Below are 16,165 nucleotides of genomic sequence, written 5' to 3' on the forward strand. Positions count from 1 at the left end.
CAAAGATTTTGAACAGTTGTGTTTTCATTTTCATTGGTTTCCATGAATTTTTTAAATTCTTCTTTAATTTCCTGGTTGACCCGGTCATTCTTTAGTAGGATGCTCTTTAGCCTCCATGTATTTGAGTTCTTTCCGACTTTCCTCTTGTGATTGAGTTCGTTTCAAAGCGTTGTGGTCTGAAAATATGCAGGGAATGATCCCAATCTTTTGGTACCGGTTGAGACCTGATTTGTGACCTAGAATGTGATCTATTCTGGAGAATGTTCCATGGGCACTAGAGAAGAATGTGTATTCCGTTGCTTTGGGATGGAATGTTCTGAATATGTCTGTGAAGTCCATTTGGTCCAGTGTGTCATTTAAAGTCTTTATTTCCTTGTTGATCTTTTGCTTAGATGATCTGTCCATTTCAGTCAGGGGGGTGTTAAAGTCCCCCACTATTATTGTATTGTTGTCAATGTGTTTCTTTGCTTTTGTTATTAATTGCCTTATATAATTGGCTGCTCCCATGTTCGGGGCATAGATATTTACAATTGTTAGATCTTCTTGTTGGATAGACCCTTTAAGTAGGATATAGTGTCCTTCCTCATCTCATTATAGTCTTTGTTTTAAAATCTAGTTTGTCTGATATAAGGATTGCCACCCCAGCTTTCTTTTGGTGTCCATTAGCATGGTAAATGGTTTTCCACCCCCTCACTTTCAATCTGGGGGTGTCTTTGGGTCTAAAATGAGTCTCTTGCAGACAGCATATGGATGGGTCTTGTTTTTTAATCCAATCTGATAGCCTGTGTCTTTTGATTGGGGCATTGAGCCCATTTACATTCAGGGTAACTAGTGAAAGGTATGAATTTAGTGCCATTGTATTACCTGTAAGGTGACTGTTAACTGTCTGTTGTCTGTGTTCGTTTCTGCTCTTTGCTGCTTTTAGGTTCTCTCTTTGCTTAGAGGACCCCTCTCAATATTTCTTGGAGGGCTGGTTTCGTGTTTGCAAATTCCTTTAGTTTTTGTTTGTTCTGGAAGCTTTTTATCTCTCCTTCTATTTTCAGTGATAGCCTAGCTGGATATAGTATTCTTGGCTGCATATTTTTCTCGTTTAGTGCTCTGAAGATATCTTGCCAGTCCTTTCTGGCCTGCCACGTCTCTGTGGATAGGTCTGTTGCCAATCTAATGTTTCTACCATTGTAGGTTACATATCTCTTCTCCCGAGCTGCTTTCAGGATTTTCTCTTTGTCTCTGAGACTCGTTTGACTATTAGATGTCGGGGTGTTGACCTATTTTTATTGTTTTTGAGAGGGGTTCTCTGTGCCTCCTGGATTTTGATGCCTGTTTCCTTCCTCACATTAGGGAAGTTCTCTGCTATAATTTGCTCCAATATACCTTCTGCCCCCCTCTCTCTCTTCTTCTTCTGGGATCCCAATTATTCTAATGTTGTTTCGTCTTATCGTATCACTTATCTCTCGAATTCTGCCCTCGTGATCCTGTAGTTGTTTCTCTCTCTTTTTCTCAGCCTCTTTATTTCCCATCATTTGGTCTTCTATATCGCTGATTCTCTCTTCTGCCTCATTTATCCTAGCAGTTAGTGCCCCCATTTTTGATTGCACCTCATCAATAGCCTTTTTGATTTCGATTTGGTTAGATTTTCGTTCTTTTATTTCTCCAGAAAGGGTTTCTCTAATAACTTCCACGCTTTTTTCAAGCCCAGCTAGTATCTTTAAAGTCATGATTCTGAACTCTAGGTCCGACATCATACTAATGTCTGTATTGAGTAGGTCCCTGGCTGAAGGTACTACCTCTTGTTCTTTTTGCTGAGGTGATTTCTTTCGTCTTGTCATTTTGTCCAGAGGAGAATAGATGAATGAGAGAACGAAATGCTAACAGGTTTACAACGTCCCCAGCAAATATACTGTATACAAATCAGAAAAGACCTGAAACCAGGGGAAAAGAAAGGGAAAGAAAGAAAAAAGAAAGAGAAAAAAGAAAAAAAAAGATAAAAACAAAAACAAAACAATACAAAAAAAGCAGAATATGATCAAATATGATCAGGCTAGTGCATAGATCAGTGCCACACACTAGATTTTGGGCGTATTTTGGTCTGTTAGAAAAAAGTGCCTCCTAAAATTTTAAAGGAAGAAAGCCATATATGTACAAAATAAGGGTTGATACAATGAAGGGATGGAAGATGACTGTAAAAATGAAAATTATAAAAGGTTTTATAAAAGGACTTGGTAAGATAAGTTGTTTGAAAAAAGAAAGAAGATTTAAGAAAAGAAAAGAAAAAAAAAAAGGAAAAAGGGAGAGAATGTGATCAGGCAGGAGACTAGAACAAAGCCATACACTAGTGATTTAGGGTATATTTTGATCTGTTAGAAGAAACTGTACCTCAAAATTTTAAAGAGAGAACAACTTATATATATATGCCAAAAATAAGGGTAGCTACTATGAAGGGATAAAATATGACTCTAAAAATGAAAAATGAAAAATGTTTTTTTTTTTTAGAAAGGGATTGATAAGATGTTGGTTAAAAAAGGAAAAAAGAAAAATAAAAAAAAACAGTCAACAAAAATTAACTTTGATGAAATAATGAATCATGGTAAAAAAAAAAAAAAAAAAAAAAAGCCATGAATCTATGTGCAGTATTCCCCTAGCGCTGGAGTTCTCCCGTTCTCCTTGATCGATCAACTTGGTCTTGGCTTGCTGGCTGTTTGTGCTGATCTTCTGGGGGAGGGGCCTGTTGCTGTGGTTTCCAAATGTCTTTGCCGGAGGCGGAATTGCCCCGCCCTTGTGGGTCCGGGCTAAGGAAGCTGCTCCTGTTTGCTCTCAGGAGCTTTTGTTCCCTGCAAGCTCTCCGTACAGCCTTGGAGGACCAGGGCAGAAATGGTGGCCTCCCACTCTCCACCCGGAGGAGCTGAGAACTCGGGGCCCCGCTCCTCAGTGTGCCCCCAGAGAAAAGCAGTCACTTCCGTGTCCCCGGTCTCTGGCCGCACTCCGTGCTCACCCGGCCTGTGACCAAGCGTTGCTATCTCTGGCACCCGAGCCCGTGCAGAGTCTCCAAACCCAGCAGATCCCTGCAGTGCGTTCCTGCACCGTTCCTCCCCGGGAAGGAAGGGGAGTCTCCCCGGATCTGCCGCCTGCTGGGTCCCTGCTGGAGGAGCCGTGCCCCGACTGGGCCGCAGATCCCAGTTTATGGCAACCCCGAGCTGAGAGCCCGCGACTCTGCTCCGTCTCTGCAGCCGGCTTCCCCGCTCTGATACCTGGGAGCTCTGGCGCACTCAGGCACCCCTGGTCTCTCTGTGACCCCAAGGGTCCTGAGACCACACTGTCCCAGGAGGATTCCACCCCCCGCTTAGCCACTGCAGCGACGTCCCTCCACGGAGCCAACTTCTAAAAGGTCCGATTTTGTGCTCCGCGGCTCTAGCACTTGCCAGAAGCGGCCGGCGGAGGCCCCTCCCCCGCCGTCTATCCTCCCGAATATCGCCTCGGATTCACTTCTCCGCACGTCCTACCTTCCAGAAAGTGGTCACTTTTCTGTTCAGAGAGTTGTTGCTACTCTCTTCTTCGGTCTCCTGTTGAGTTCGTAGGTGTTCAGAATGGTTTGATCCCTATTCAGCTGAATTCCTGAGACCAGACGAAATCTAGGTCTCCTACTCCTCCGCCATCTTCTGGGCTTTCATCTTTATGGCTTGTCCCAGAGACAGTGAGCTACCCAGCTCTATCATTTATGTGACTGTCACAAAAGACAGGGAAGATCTGATCGATGCTTATCTTACAAATGCGTTCTGCACTCACCACTGTGCAGTGACCTGTCTGCTCATACCTGCCTTAGGTAGCTGCCTGCTGGGATGCTTTTTGCCTCTCTTCCCAAACGTTTATCCTTTAATGCTTTATCAAACACCAGTATATTTTGTCCTAGAAAATGAAAGCCTTTTGAAATATTTTAGTGTACTGTACTAACATCAAACATAAACTAGGTAACATAACCCTTGAACATCCAAATATGTATCAAGTAATTAGCTAAGAAAATGTATATACATTTACCATCAAGCCCTTGTGCCCGCACCCTCCAACACAAGGAAAATGAAATTGATTTTACAAATGGAGAAAGGGAAATTTGGAGGCAACAGGAGGCCCATCCAGTGTTGCATAGCTTTTAAGTGACAAAAATGGGATTTGAACCTAGATCTTTTGAGGCCCATTATGATGCATTATGGCTTACACCACAATTATAGGAAAACAAAATCGAACCCCCAAACATTAGTCCTCAGTATGTATACCTCACTGACTGTTCACAAAATAACAGGCTTCACTAAGTAGAAGCCTTTATTTGATTCCAAGGATAAAAGAGCCATGGGTTCTCAAAAGAAAAAAATAAAAGATAGGGATTCTTTCCTCTTCATCACTGCAGAGGTGAAACTTGCTCAATAGAGAAAAAAGTCAATCTCAGAATTGAGGGGGCAAGACTTGAGAAAATATGGTTTCCCCCACCTCGCAGTGACCTCCAGACATAACTTCTTCTGTTGGTTTCTTTCTTTTTGCCCTGCCACTGTCAAAGATAATGGAAGGAAGTATGCACAGCAAAGAAGGCAAAATTTTAAAACAAAAGTTGTAGATTCAGTGCAGAATGGGATGCAGGGAATTCATTAAATAGACCCAGAAGACTGGGACACCTGGCTGGCTCAGTGGGAGGAGCATGTGACTCTTGATCTCGGGGTTGTGAGTTTGAGCCCCACATAGGGTGTAGAAATTACTTAAAAATAAAATCTTTAAAAAAAAAAAAAAAAAAGACCTAACGAACCACCACCACATGCAGACAGGAACAGATGACATTCAGTGGTCATGAGGATCTAGATATCACTGGAATGATAAATATACTTTATCAGATCACTAATGGTAATGCTTATACAAAGGGATGTTCTCTAAATATATTTGTTCTAAATTGATCAGTATAGTTATGTCTCAGCTCTTTTACTAAAGAAAATTAAGTTTTATCAAGACCCCAGTTAGTGTTCTATTCCTCATGATTACAGGGATATTGACAATTTATGGAATTTTCACACCTATCATCTCTCTTTTGATACACGAAGTTACGTTACCTAAGATAAAATTATTCCCATTTTAAGGATGAGGCAGCTGGGTCTCGGGACTGTGGCACCTTTTTCCAAGGACACACAGACTGCAGGTGGTAGAGCTCAGAAGCCATATGCCCTGAGCAGTGCATGTTTCCCTACAAGAAAAACATTCCATTCAAGTAAGTTTCTTCAAGAACATTTATTGAATACTTACTGAGTATGATTCAGCATTCTATGACTTACCTTCACCAGTGACTTTCAAAATGGCAGCACAGGGTAGTTATAAGCACGGGGTCAGAAAAGATCTGTAACCTTTAAAACTTGAATCCAGGTCTTGGTGAAACTTCGTAATTTACCAAGGACAAAGAGAAGCATTAATTTACTGCCTGACTCACAGCTCTAGTTCTAAAAGAGCCACACTACCTAATGAACTCCATGGGTTGTTTTGTTTTGTTTGTTTTTAAGTAGGTTCCATGTGGGCCCAACATGGGGCTGGAACCGATGACCCTGAGATCAAGAGTTGCACGCTCTACTGACTGAGCCAGCCAGGCACCCCTCCATGGCTCTCTTTATAGTAGTCATTTTTATTACTTGGAAGACAGGTGTCCCTGCTCTGCTCCTCCTTCCTCTTGCTGAGGCTCCTGCCTGGCCCTTTCTCCTTAGAAAATGGAAGAATGACAAATGATTCAAAATAGAAGTCATCAGAAATCCCTAGTGGAATCCCTACATTAGTTTTTGGAGTGAGGAATTGGTGACTTGGTTAGGTGAAGTACCATCAACTCATCAAGTACAAGACCTTGTCTTAGAATCCAGCTTTCCTATTCCCAGTTCGGTAGCCTTGCACAGTGAAGGGATTTCCCATCGTTGCCCAAATGGGTAGTCAGCGGGGTATCAGCATGTGGCCTTCCACAGTGAGAGTACTACAGACCTCGGTTAAAGAAACCTTTCATTGAAGCATAATATACCTAAAGTCCTAAAAATTCTGCTCCATGAGTTATCATCTGAACATATACTGTGAAACCAACACACAGGCCAAGAAAAATTTTGCCAGGACCCCAGAAGCCCCATTATGCCTCCTACTTTGGAATCTTCCCCCTCACTAAATGTTTCCAGTATCACATCAAATGTTAGTGTTGCCTCTTTGTGAACTTTATATAAATGAAATCATACATTTGGTATTTTCACTTCATATTGTTGCAAATAGCACATTATGTTTACTTATAGTCTTATTTTATAACTATTCCACTATTTTTTCCCATCATATTGTGATGGACATGTGGGTTGATTCTAGTTTGAGACTAATATGAATATTATTATTAATTTCCTATAGATGGCTTTTTTGTATCCCAATGTATTGGTTTTCTGTTCAGTATATATAAATTGCTGGAGATGCAGGTGTTCTCTTTTAGTAAATACTGCCAAATAATTATCCAAATGGTTGAAAAGTTTTACTATGAGTTGCCAGTTACTCTACATTCTTGCCAACACTAAGTATATTCAGTTTTTCATTTTAACCATTCTGACAGATATGTAATAGCTCACTGTAGTTTTAATTCACGTTTCCATTTCACTTCATGATGCTGAGTGCTTTTTCAGATGTCCATTGACAATATCGATTCTTCTTTGTGAAGGGTTTGTAGTTTAGATATGAGCCCGTTGCTGGCTTCATATATATGTATATATGTATATTCATATATTTTACTTTTAATAATCCTAAGTGTACATAAAAGTCCAAAGTCTGTACAAAGAATTTCCTTATTTTGAACATTTGAGAGTAAATCACTGACCTTAAGTTCCAAAACCAAAATATTTTGGTTTTTCCTAAAAACAATGCAATTCTCCCCTATAACCGTAACTTTCAAAATCAGGAAACTAAAATTGATGCATTAGGACCAATCCTCATTCTATTAATGTTTCACCAAAAGTCCCCATGACATCCTTTACATTTTCAGAACCTATTTTCACATGTTGCAAGAAGTTGTCATGTCTCCTTAATCTATTTCAGTCTGGAATAGTTCCTCAGCCTCCCCTTGACTTCCATGACCCTGCCACTCTTTAAGATATATGCTGGGTATTTGTAAAATGTCTCTCAATTTGGGTCTGTCTGGTATTTCCTCATGATTAGATTCAAGTTATGTATCTTCCCCGACCCCTCAAAGATTTCAAGTAATCTCTACCCCCAACTTGGGGCTTGTACTTAAATCCCTGAGATCAAGAGTCACATGCTCCACCAACTGAGCCAGCCAGGCGCCCCGAGGTTATGCATCTTTGACAGGAATATCACAGAATGCTTTTTCTTCTCATTGCATCCTAGTGGATGACAATTTCAATCTGCCCATTATGGGTGTTCACTTTGATTACTTAAGAGTGCCTGGCAGTCTCTTCCACCATAAAATTATATATATTTTATTTTTATTTTTAAAAAAGATTTTATGTATTTGAGAACGCACAAACAGGAGAGAAGGGAGAGAGGGAGATGGAGAAGCAGACTCCCTGCTGAGCAGGAAGCCCCATGTAGGGCTCGATCCCAGGGCCTCAAGATCATGACCTGAGCTGAAGGCAGACGCTTGACTGACTGAGCCACCCAGGCGCCCCTTAACAGCATTTGTAATTAGATATTTTGAGGGTAGACTCTTTGAAACTATATAACTATTCAAGTTTTCAGTGGTATTTATTTATTATGGAATCAGGCATTCAATTACTTTCACAGGTCACAATCCATTATATCATTATTGTTTTTCAAATTGTCTAATGATGGGATTCTTTGCTCTTTTCACATAATCCCAACAATCTTTGAGCAATTCCTTAATTTTCTAACTGTAGTAATATATTCCAGTCTCATCTCCTACTTCTGCCCTACTCTCCAATCAGCCATATCTCCAGAGTCCTGGGTCTTAATAAAAAATGTGGTTTAGGGGTATCTTGGTGGCTAAGTTGGTTAAGTGTCTGCCTTCAGCTCAGGTCACAATCCCGGGGTTCTGGGATCCATTCCCACGTTGGGTTCCCTGCTCAGAGGAGAGTCTGTTTCTCCCTCTTACCCTTCCCCTGGCTTGTGTTCTCTCTCACAAATAAAATTTTTTTAAAAAATGTGGTTTAGAGGGGCTCCTGGGTGGCTCAGTTGGTTGAGTGTCCAACTCTTGGTTTCTGCTCAGGTCATGGTCTCAGCACCGTGAGATCAAGCCCCACAGGGCATTGGGCTCCTTATTCAGTGGGAAGCCTGCTTCTCCCTCTCCTGCTCCCCCTGCTTGTGCTGTCAAATATTTAAAATTTTAAAAATCCTAAAAGAAATTAGAACTCTCATATTCTGCTGGGGAGAATATAAGTTACAGCCACTTTGGAAAAGACAGCCAAACAGAACATTGATGTGACCTCTGTGGACCAAGGTTGAAGTGACAGGAGCACCAGCCTCCCCGGCTAGTGTTATCAGATCTGACCCATCCAAGTGCCCCAGGAGGGCAAGTTCAGAGGTTCAGAGAAACACCAAGTCCCTCCTCTGGCCAAAACTAGAGCACCCTTCTCAGAAAATGAGTTTGGTCCTCATGACCCCTGAACCTCCCAGGAATGTATCCTTTTCCACCAGGATTTTAAACTACACAGGGGAACTTTCTGCAGAGCTCACAGAATTCACTGGGCATCCAGAGAAGAAAAATAACCCTAGAAGGAGTACTTACATTTTTCTATCAAAAATTCAGATTTTCAGACCCCTAGTTTATGCCAAAATTTAACTGTTTTCCTTTTCGATTTCTAACTTTTTAAGTTATATTATTGATCATTTTCACACGCTTGTCATAAATGCTCTTAAGTATTAGATGACACATAATTTCTGCAGTGAATGTTAGCTCTGTTCTACTCAGTGAGTACATCCATTGTTTGTATTTCAAAATTATTGTGCAATACTGTCTTGGGTGCCTTCTTTGATCCAAAGATTTAGGAGTTACAATATTTCCAAGCAATTTTTCTATAATTTAGTTCACACTTCGTTTGTAATTATCCTGAAATGGATAATTACAAATGGGATTACAGAAAATGATTTACATTACAGTAATTTTTTTAAAGGTTGATAATCTTTTGTAGTCCAAAATGGCTAATTTTAATTGTTACAAGGTCACCTGCTAATAACGTCTGTCCGACATTTAAAATTACATCACTCCTTTTTTTTTTAAGATTTTATTTATTTATTAGAGAGTAAGCGAGAGAGAAACAACATGAGAGGGGAGAGGGTCAGAGGGAGAAGCAGGCTCCCCGCCGAGTCAGGAGCCCGATGCGGGACTCGATCCCAGGACTCCAGGATCATGACCTGAGCCGAAGGCAGTCGCTCAACCAACCGAGCCACCCAGGCGCCCTCCTCTATTCTTTTTTAAGTAGGCTCCATGCCCAGCGTAGGGCTTGAACTCAGGACCCTGAGATGACCAGAACTGAGAGCAAGAGAACCATGCTTAACTGAGCCACCCAGGTGCCCTCCTCTATTTTTTATTTATAGGAGTTTTAACCTCCTACTGAATCAGCTTAATGTTATGTGTGAATCTCCAGGGATGGCCAATGATGGATATAAATTTTAGATTGGGGGGCCTGGGTGGTTCAGTCACTTAAGTGGCTGCCTTTGGCTCAGGTCGTGATCCCAGGATCCTGGGATTGAGCCCCGCATCGGGCTCCCCACTCAGTGGGGGGGCTGCTTCTCCCTCTCCCTCCCTTTCTGCCTACTTGTGTGCTCTCTCTCTCAGTCAAAAAAATAAGTAAAGGGCGCCTGGGTGGCTCAGTCAGTTAAGTGTCTGCCTTCAGCTCAGGTCATGATCCCAGGGTCCTGGGATCGAGTCCTGCATTGGGCTCCCTGCTCCTTGGGAGCCTGCTTCTCCCTCTGCTTCTCTCTCTCTCCTCTGTCTCTCATGAATAAATAAAATCTTGAAAAAAAAACTTTAAATTTTAGGTTGGAATTTTTTTCCTTCAATGCATTAATTTTAGTCTTCCTTTTAAAATAAGACATATGCAGTCTACCTGATCTCTGTCCTTTTGTGAATGAGCTCTCTAGCTTTAGAAGATTCTCTGATGTTATATCTACAACACATCCAGGTGCAGTTTTCCTTGTCTTTTCTGTTTAGCACCTGATTAACTAATCCAGTGGAGGTCCTTTGTCTTTCTTTAATTCTAGGAAAGTGTCCGTACTTTTTAATCTAGTGTGTTCACCCGGTTTTTCTTAGTAACTGTATTCCTGCTTCATGTTTTCAACACACTCTCTTATATAGTGAACAAGACCGATCACAGTACACCCCACCACATGGAGATTATGAGGCTGACAGATTGGGAAGGGTGAAATCCTTTGGCAAGGGGAAGGGACAGATGAGGGACGCTCATTCTAAAGTGAACTGTGAGCTGAGACTTGAATGCAAAGAAGCCAACCATGCAAATATCTGAGGAACATGACCAAATATCAAGTCCTAATAATGAATCAATGAATTGTGAATTTTTGATTACCTTTGGCACTGCTGATGCCTCTGTTAGAGTCTACTTAAATCTTGGAACTTTCCATTCTCTCTCAAGAAAGGATTAAACCAGTCTTGTGCCAAGTTGTATAACATTCTAGTGAATCACTTCGCTCTTGCACCCTAGTTCTTTTACAAAAAGGATTCAGTGGAAGGTGGAGAAACAAGGACAAACAGATACAACCTTGGGATTGAGAGAAATAGGTTAAAGGCAAGCCTCTTGTAACCAATGCTCCCAGATGAGTCTGTGCCTCCTGCAGCACAAGGTAGTCAAGTCACAGATCTCATTTTGATAAAACATTAAAATAGGACTCATCTCATATTTTGCAAGTAACCTTAAACTTACGTGTTGGGGGCAACAAAATACATGCTTATTCAAAATCCAGTAATAAATGGTACAGAGAATGAGAGGAAGGCAAGATAAACATAACAGACCTCTTCTCACCAGAGGTTTTCTTATCATTTACTTCATCTATACTGGAAGTGCTTTTTATTAACTTTTCCCAAACTTCATTAATTCACGTCCCTCGCAATGATTTTTGTGGTGTATAATTAATTAGCTCATGGTGATAAAGATTACAAGAATGGTTACCCTGGGGTAGGGTTTAGTTAGGAAGAACAGAAGGCCTTCTGAGATGCTAGCTGTCATACTGGATCATAATCTGGATGGCAGATACACAGTGGACATGTGCGTGCAACTGAGCACTTAAGATTCTGTACTCTCCTGAATAGAAGTTATACCCCCATAGGAAGTAAAAAAGAAATCTGCCATGTTTCTCTAATGACTATGCTATTTTTACATTTCATTAAAGAACTTATTAAAGCTAAAAAAGGAATGAAACCTGAATCTGACCATCTTAGTTGGGTAGGTGGTGGCAGAGTACTGAGCATGAAGAGGCAGGCATACTTTATAAATGTTCTTAAATATTCTAGTGAAGAGAAGCTCACATAATCCCCCACACCCCCACAGACCCCTAAGAGACCACTCTTCAAATGGCAATATTTAACCAAGCCAGTGATGGATATTAAGTAACAAGACTCAGGAATAAATAAACAAAAGACTCAGAAGTGTGACTTGGGGGTCAATCTGTTAATTGATCTGGCTAGGGCACAGATTTGTGAAAGGGAGATTAGGAAAAATTATGGACAATTTATGCTTTAGGGCTGTTTCTCATAATGGACTCGTAGACATAGCTCAGGAATTTGAGGTTTTTTAAAAAAATATTTTAAAGATTTTATTCATTTATTTTAGAGAGAGAGAACATGAGTGGGGGTGCAGAGGGAGAGGGAAAAGCAGACTCCCTGCTGAGCAGGGAGCCAACATGGGGCTTGATCCCAGGACCCTGGGATCATGACCTGACCTGAAACCAAGAGTTGGACGCTTAACCGAATGAGCCACCCAGGGGCTCCAAACTTCACTAGATTTTGATAAGTTACATCTTCTCTGAATGTAATGGTAAAGGTAGTAAATCAAGTCATGACAAGTGATTCCAAAAAACTAAAGAGGAAAAGAGATTTAATAAATTTTCATCCTTAACTATGATTCCTTGGCTTAATTTGGTAACCATAATTGATGGTGAAGTAAAAAATATAGTATGTTATTTGTGGAGATGTACTGGCTAATACAGCAAATAGGATCATAAAAACTTAACTACCATTAATTTAAAAAGAAGCTCAAATTGAAACAGAAGCACCTAATGTTTTAAATATAAACATTATTGCTTTTCAGTCTTCTCATAAAGTATTACTTCAAACCACTAAGACTAAAAAATCATATATAACTGCTAAGACATTAGTGAAAGATGCCATCAAACACATCTGCTTAGAAATGTTCAAGTTCCAGGGAGCCTGGCTGGCACAGTCCATTAAGCATCTGACTCTTGGCTTCTGCTCAGGTCACAATCTCAGGATTATGAGACTGAGCCCCACCTTGGGTGCTGCGATCAGCAAGGGTATGCTTGGGATTCTCTCCCCAGTCCCCTCTGCCCCTCCCCACTGGTCTCTCTTTGTCTCCAAAATAAATAAATTTTTTTTTTTAAAGATTTTGATTTGAGAGAGAGACTGAGAGAGAGACAGAGAAAGAGCACATGAGAGGGGGGAGGGTCAGAGGGAGAAGCAGACTCCCTGCCGAGCAGGGAGCCTGATGCGGGACTCGATCCTGGGACTCCAGGATCATGACCTGAGCCAAAGGCAGTCGCTTAACCAACTGAGCCACCCAGGCACCCCATATATAAATAAATCTTTAAGAAATGTTTGTGTACCACTTTCACTACACCTCTCAACACATTAGGAACTGTCTAGTGATATGGAAGACTCAATGAACAAAAAAACCGAATAAAGTCTTTTTCATGACAAATTTGACCAACTGAAGGAATTCAAGTACTGTGTTGAGAATACTCTTTTATATAAAGACAGAAGCAGGGAGTATTTGCTTCAGTATCAGAGAATTAGAATATCTGTTCCCTTCTGCCCCTTACTAAAATCTAGAACTAAAAGAACATAAGAGGATGAGAGAGGTATTAAACTCCCAGAAGAGAAGAGATGGCACCACAAGTTTTGGAAGCTGAAACTTAAATTCATGGGTTCTAACAGTCTCAACGGGCTGGAGCATGAATTCTTAAGCTCACACTTGGGAAGTTTGAGTGACTCATCAGGCAACCAAGTAAGAATGTCAAGTAGTCAGCCAGATGTGAGTTCAGGAGAAAGATTCTGGCTAGAGATACAACTTTGAGTCATCTATATAAAGCAAGGAGGTAAGACCATCAAGGGAGCCCCAAGACTTGCTTGGGACATTCTAATGTCTAGGGGTCAAAGACATAAGAAAGAAATAGCTAAGGGGACTAAGAACCAGAGAAGTAGGAAGGAAAACCAGGCGATGTGTTTGCTAGAAAGTAGCAAACTAAAGAAATTGCTTAGTGAGGGGCACCTGGGTGGCTCAGTCGTTAAGCGTCTGCCTTTGGCTCAGGTCATGATCCCAGGGTCCTGGGATCGAGCCCCGCATTGGGCTCCCTGCTCAGCGGGAAGCCTGCTTCTCCCTCTCCCACTCCCCCTGCTTGTGTTCCCTCTCTCGCTGTGTCTCTGTCAAATAAATGAATAAAATCTTAAAAAAAAAATTGCTAGTGGAGGTTATACAACACTAGGAAATGTTGCTTAAAGATCATACAAACTGAGGTGACAGATCTGTTAAGAAATGTTCCAATGGAAAGACAGGGATGACTGGAACAGATTCAGAAAAAGATGGAAGAGAACAACAACAAAAAAGGTGAATACAGACAACTTTCCAAGGAGTTTTCCACAAGAGAAAGAAAACGGGGTACTTCTGTTGGCTCTAGCTGGCTCTAGCTAGGACAATATATCCATAGTAACAGGAAAGGAGGCTACATGGGCACAGATGCTGGGAGGTTTATAGATGCCATCCTGGCAACTTTTTCAAGTTCTTTTCTGATTCTATTTTCTCATTGCCAACAGGGAGCAAGGTGAGAGGGAGGAGTTACTACAGATGTGAAACCATGATATAGTCACTGGAGAACATAATAGAACAGACTAGGGAAACTTAGTAGGACTACTAAGCAACCAAGTTACAGGGATGTTTTGTCAGCACGACTGGCTGGTGAACCTTCCCACTTAAGAAAAAACACACCTCTCTGTAGTCTTTTCATCAGACTGAATATTCTCTCAAAATGGTTTTTCTTCTGAATCCTAGCTCAATTACCCTATGGCAGAGATAATCTACATTGAATATAACATTTTCCCAAGAGATAAACAACCTACAGAAATGGTTCAGGGAGCATTCAGGAACTCTCTTCCTCACAGTATGATATACATATAGGGCCCAAATTATTCCTATTTTGGCGTTTATATGTTCCTCCATCATTTACTATGAATTTTATTTTATTTAAAAAAATTTTTTATTTCTTTGACAGAGAGACACAGCGAGAGAGAGGGAACATAATCGGGGAGTGGGAGAGGGAGAATCAGGCTTCCCGCTGAGCAGAGAGCCCAATGTGGGGCTCTATGCCAAGACCCTGGGATCATGACCCAAGCCAAAGGCAGATGCTTAACGACTGAGCCGCCCAGGAGCCCCTGAATTTTATATTACTTACATTCCTACATCCTGTTTTCCTCTCTCAGTACTATTTACCCCTCCTACTATACATTTGCAAGGTCTCTTCTTTCTTGTTCTACCCTTGTTTTGCATGATATACTACCACTTCCAATTTCTGGTCTTTTGTCAAGACCCTACAGTTTTCAAAAGTCTGCTCTGCATTAACCAATGTCCAGTTGAAATCTTTATATGATATACGTGTAGAATACTAACAAATAAAATCAAGTCAACATAATGTTGAATCACAATGCCAGTCAAGACTTTCGTTATTTCACCTGAGCCATTATTTTTCTGAAAAAATAATTTGATGAGATCATCTTATAACAAACTTTATTTGGTAAACTATTTTATAGAAATAGACCTTAAAATCAAACAATTTCTTATTTAAACAAGAGAAAGCATAATCCTAATCTTTCCCCCATCAAAGCCTACTCCATAACTGAAGTACCCCAAACCCATGAACTGTACTGCTAAAAGGGGGGAAAAAGACATTAAACTTCCACAGGAAGACTGTATAAATCTGGCAGTGGTTAAGTACACATCAGCCTGTACCCAAGAATATTACCGAGCCTGAAAAATTAACGGAAAATCTAAACTTACTATGAATACTTCTTTGTTCTTATAAGGCTCAGAAAATTATCATATATTAATTATGCAATGGTACAAGTTTCATTATGTAAACTGATAGAATCAAAAAAGTGGATAATCTGAATTTTAAAACCAATACAGGTAAATCACTAGACATAAACAAGAACTTTTAAAAGACAGTCTTTAGCTCCACTTTAAAACACACATTCAGGACTGGAATCCTCTGAATTTTCTAGTATCTTGAAAATCCCCATCTTCTCTTTAATCGGTCCTGAGGCACTCATTTGATCTAAGAGAAAAATATATAAACAAATGTTTATTTTTAAAAAATTATACAAACCTAAAAAGGAATCTTAAAAGAGATGTCCAATATGTTGTTATAGAGTCATCTGTCCAAAGCTTAAAAACCCACAGAAATGTGGGACACTTTATTCCTTAATCAATATTCAACATAGCAAAAGTGAGAAAGTAAAGTATACTCCTCTTATTACAATGAAACCGGCCTCTAAGAAACAGACAAGTATCAGTTTGCTAATCAAAATCACTTCTGCTGAATTGAAGATATACAGGTATAGAGCACCAATTTGAAATTACACTCTGAGATGTTAAAAAAAATAAAAAGCCCAATCATGGTTAGTTTAAAAGCTGGGAAGCAAGATACCATGAAGATTTATCTTCATACACACCCCTCACCACTAATATGTGGTCTTTTACATTTTTGTCAATGATAGCTATGGAATGAAATCTCTACTGGTTTTGAATGGCATTACTCCAATTTCTTTGGATGTTGAAGCATCTCTGTTAACTGGCCACTTTTTTACTGGTAACTACCTGCTCAAGTTGTCCATTTTTCTTGCTGACTTTTTAGTTATGTGTATGTAATAAACTTCCTGTTATGTGTTGCACATATTTCTGTGGTTTGTCTCTAATCT

General features: G+C 40.4%; 1 protein-coding gene across 1 annotated transcript in view; it reads right to left on the reverse strand.

Moving 5' to 3' along the window:
* Positions 1-14,431: 14,431 nt before the first annotated feature.
* Positions 14,432-16,165, reverse strand: part of HELLS (helicase, lymphoid specific) — a 38,887-nt gene continuing 37,153 nt past the window's right edge. The window contains exon 22 of the mRNA XM_025881000.2: positions 14,432-15,522. Within this exon, the coding sequence (XP_025736785.1) occupies positions 15,428-15,522 (95 nt within the window). The 3' untranslated portion in view covers positions 14,432-15,427. The remainder of the gene's footprint in view (positions 15,523-16,165) is intronic.

This window comes from Callorhinus ursinus, unplaced genomic scaffold (genome assembly GCF_003265705.2).
Source record: "Callorhinus ursinus isolate GAN/ISIS: 27379988/994484 unplaced genomic scaffold, GSC_fseal_2.0 scaffold20, whole genome shotgun sequence".
NCBI lineage: Eukaryota > Metazoa > Chordata > Mammalia > Carnivora > Otariidae > Callorhinus > Callorhinus ursinus.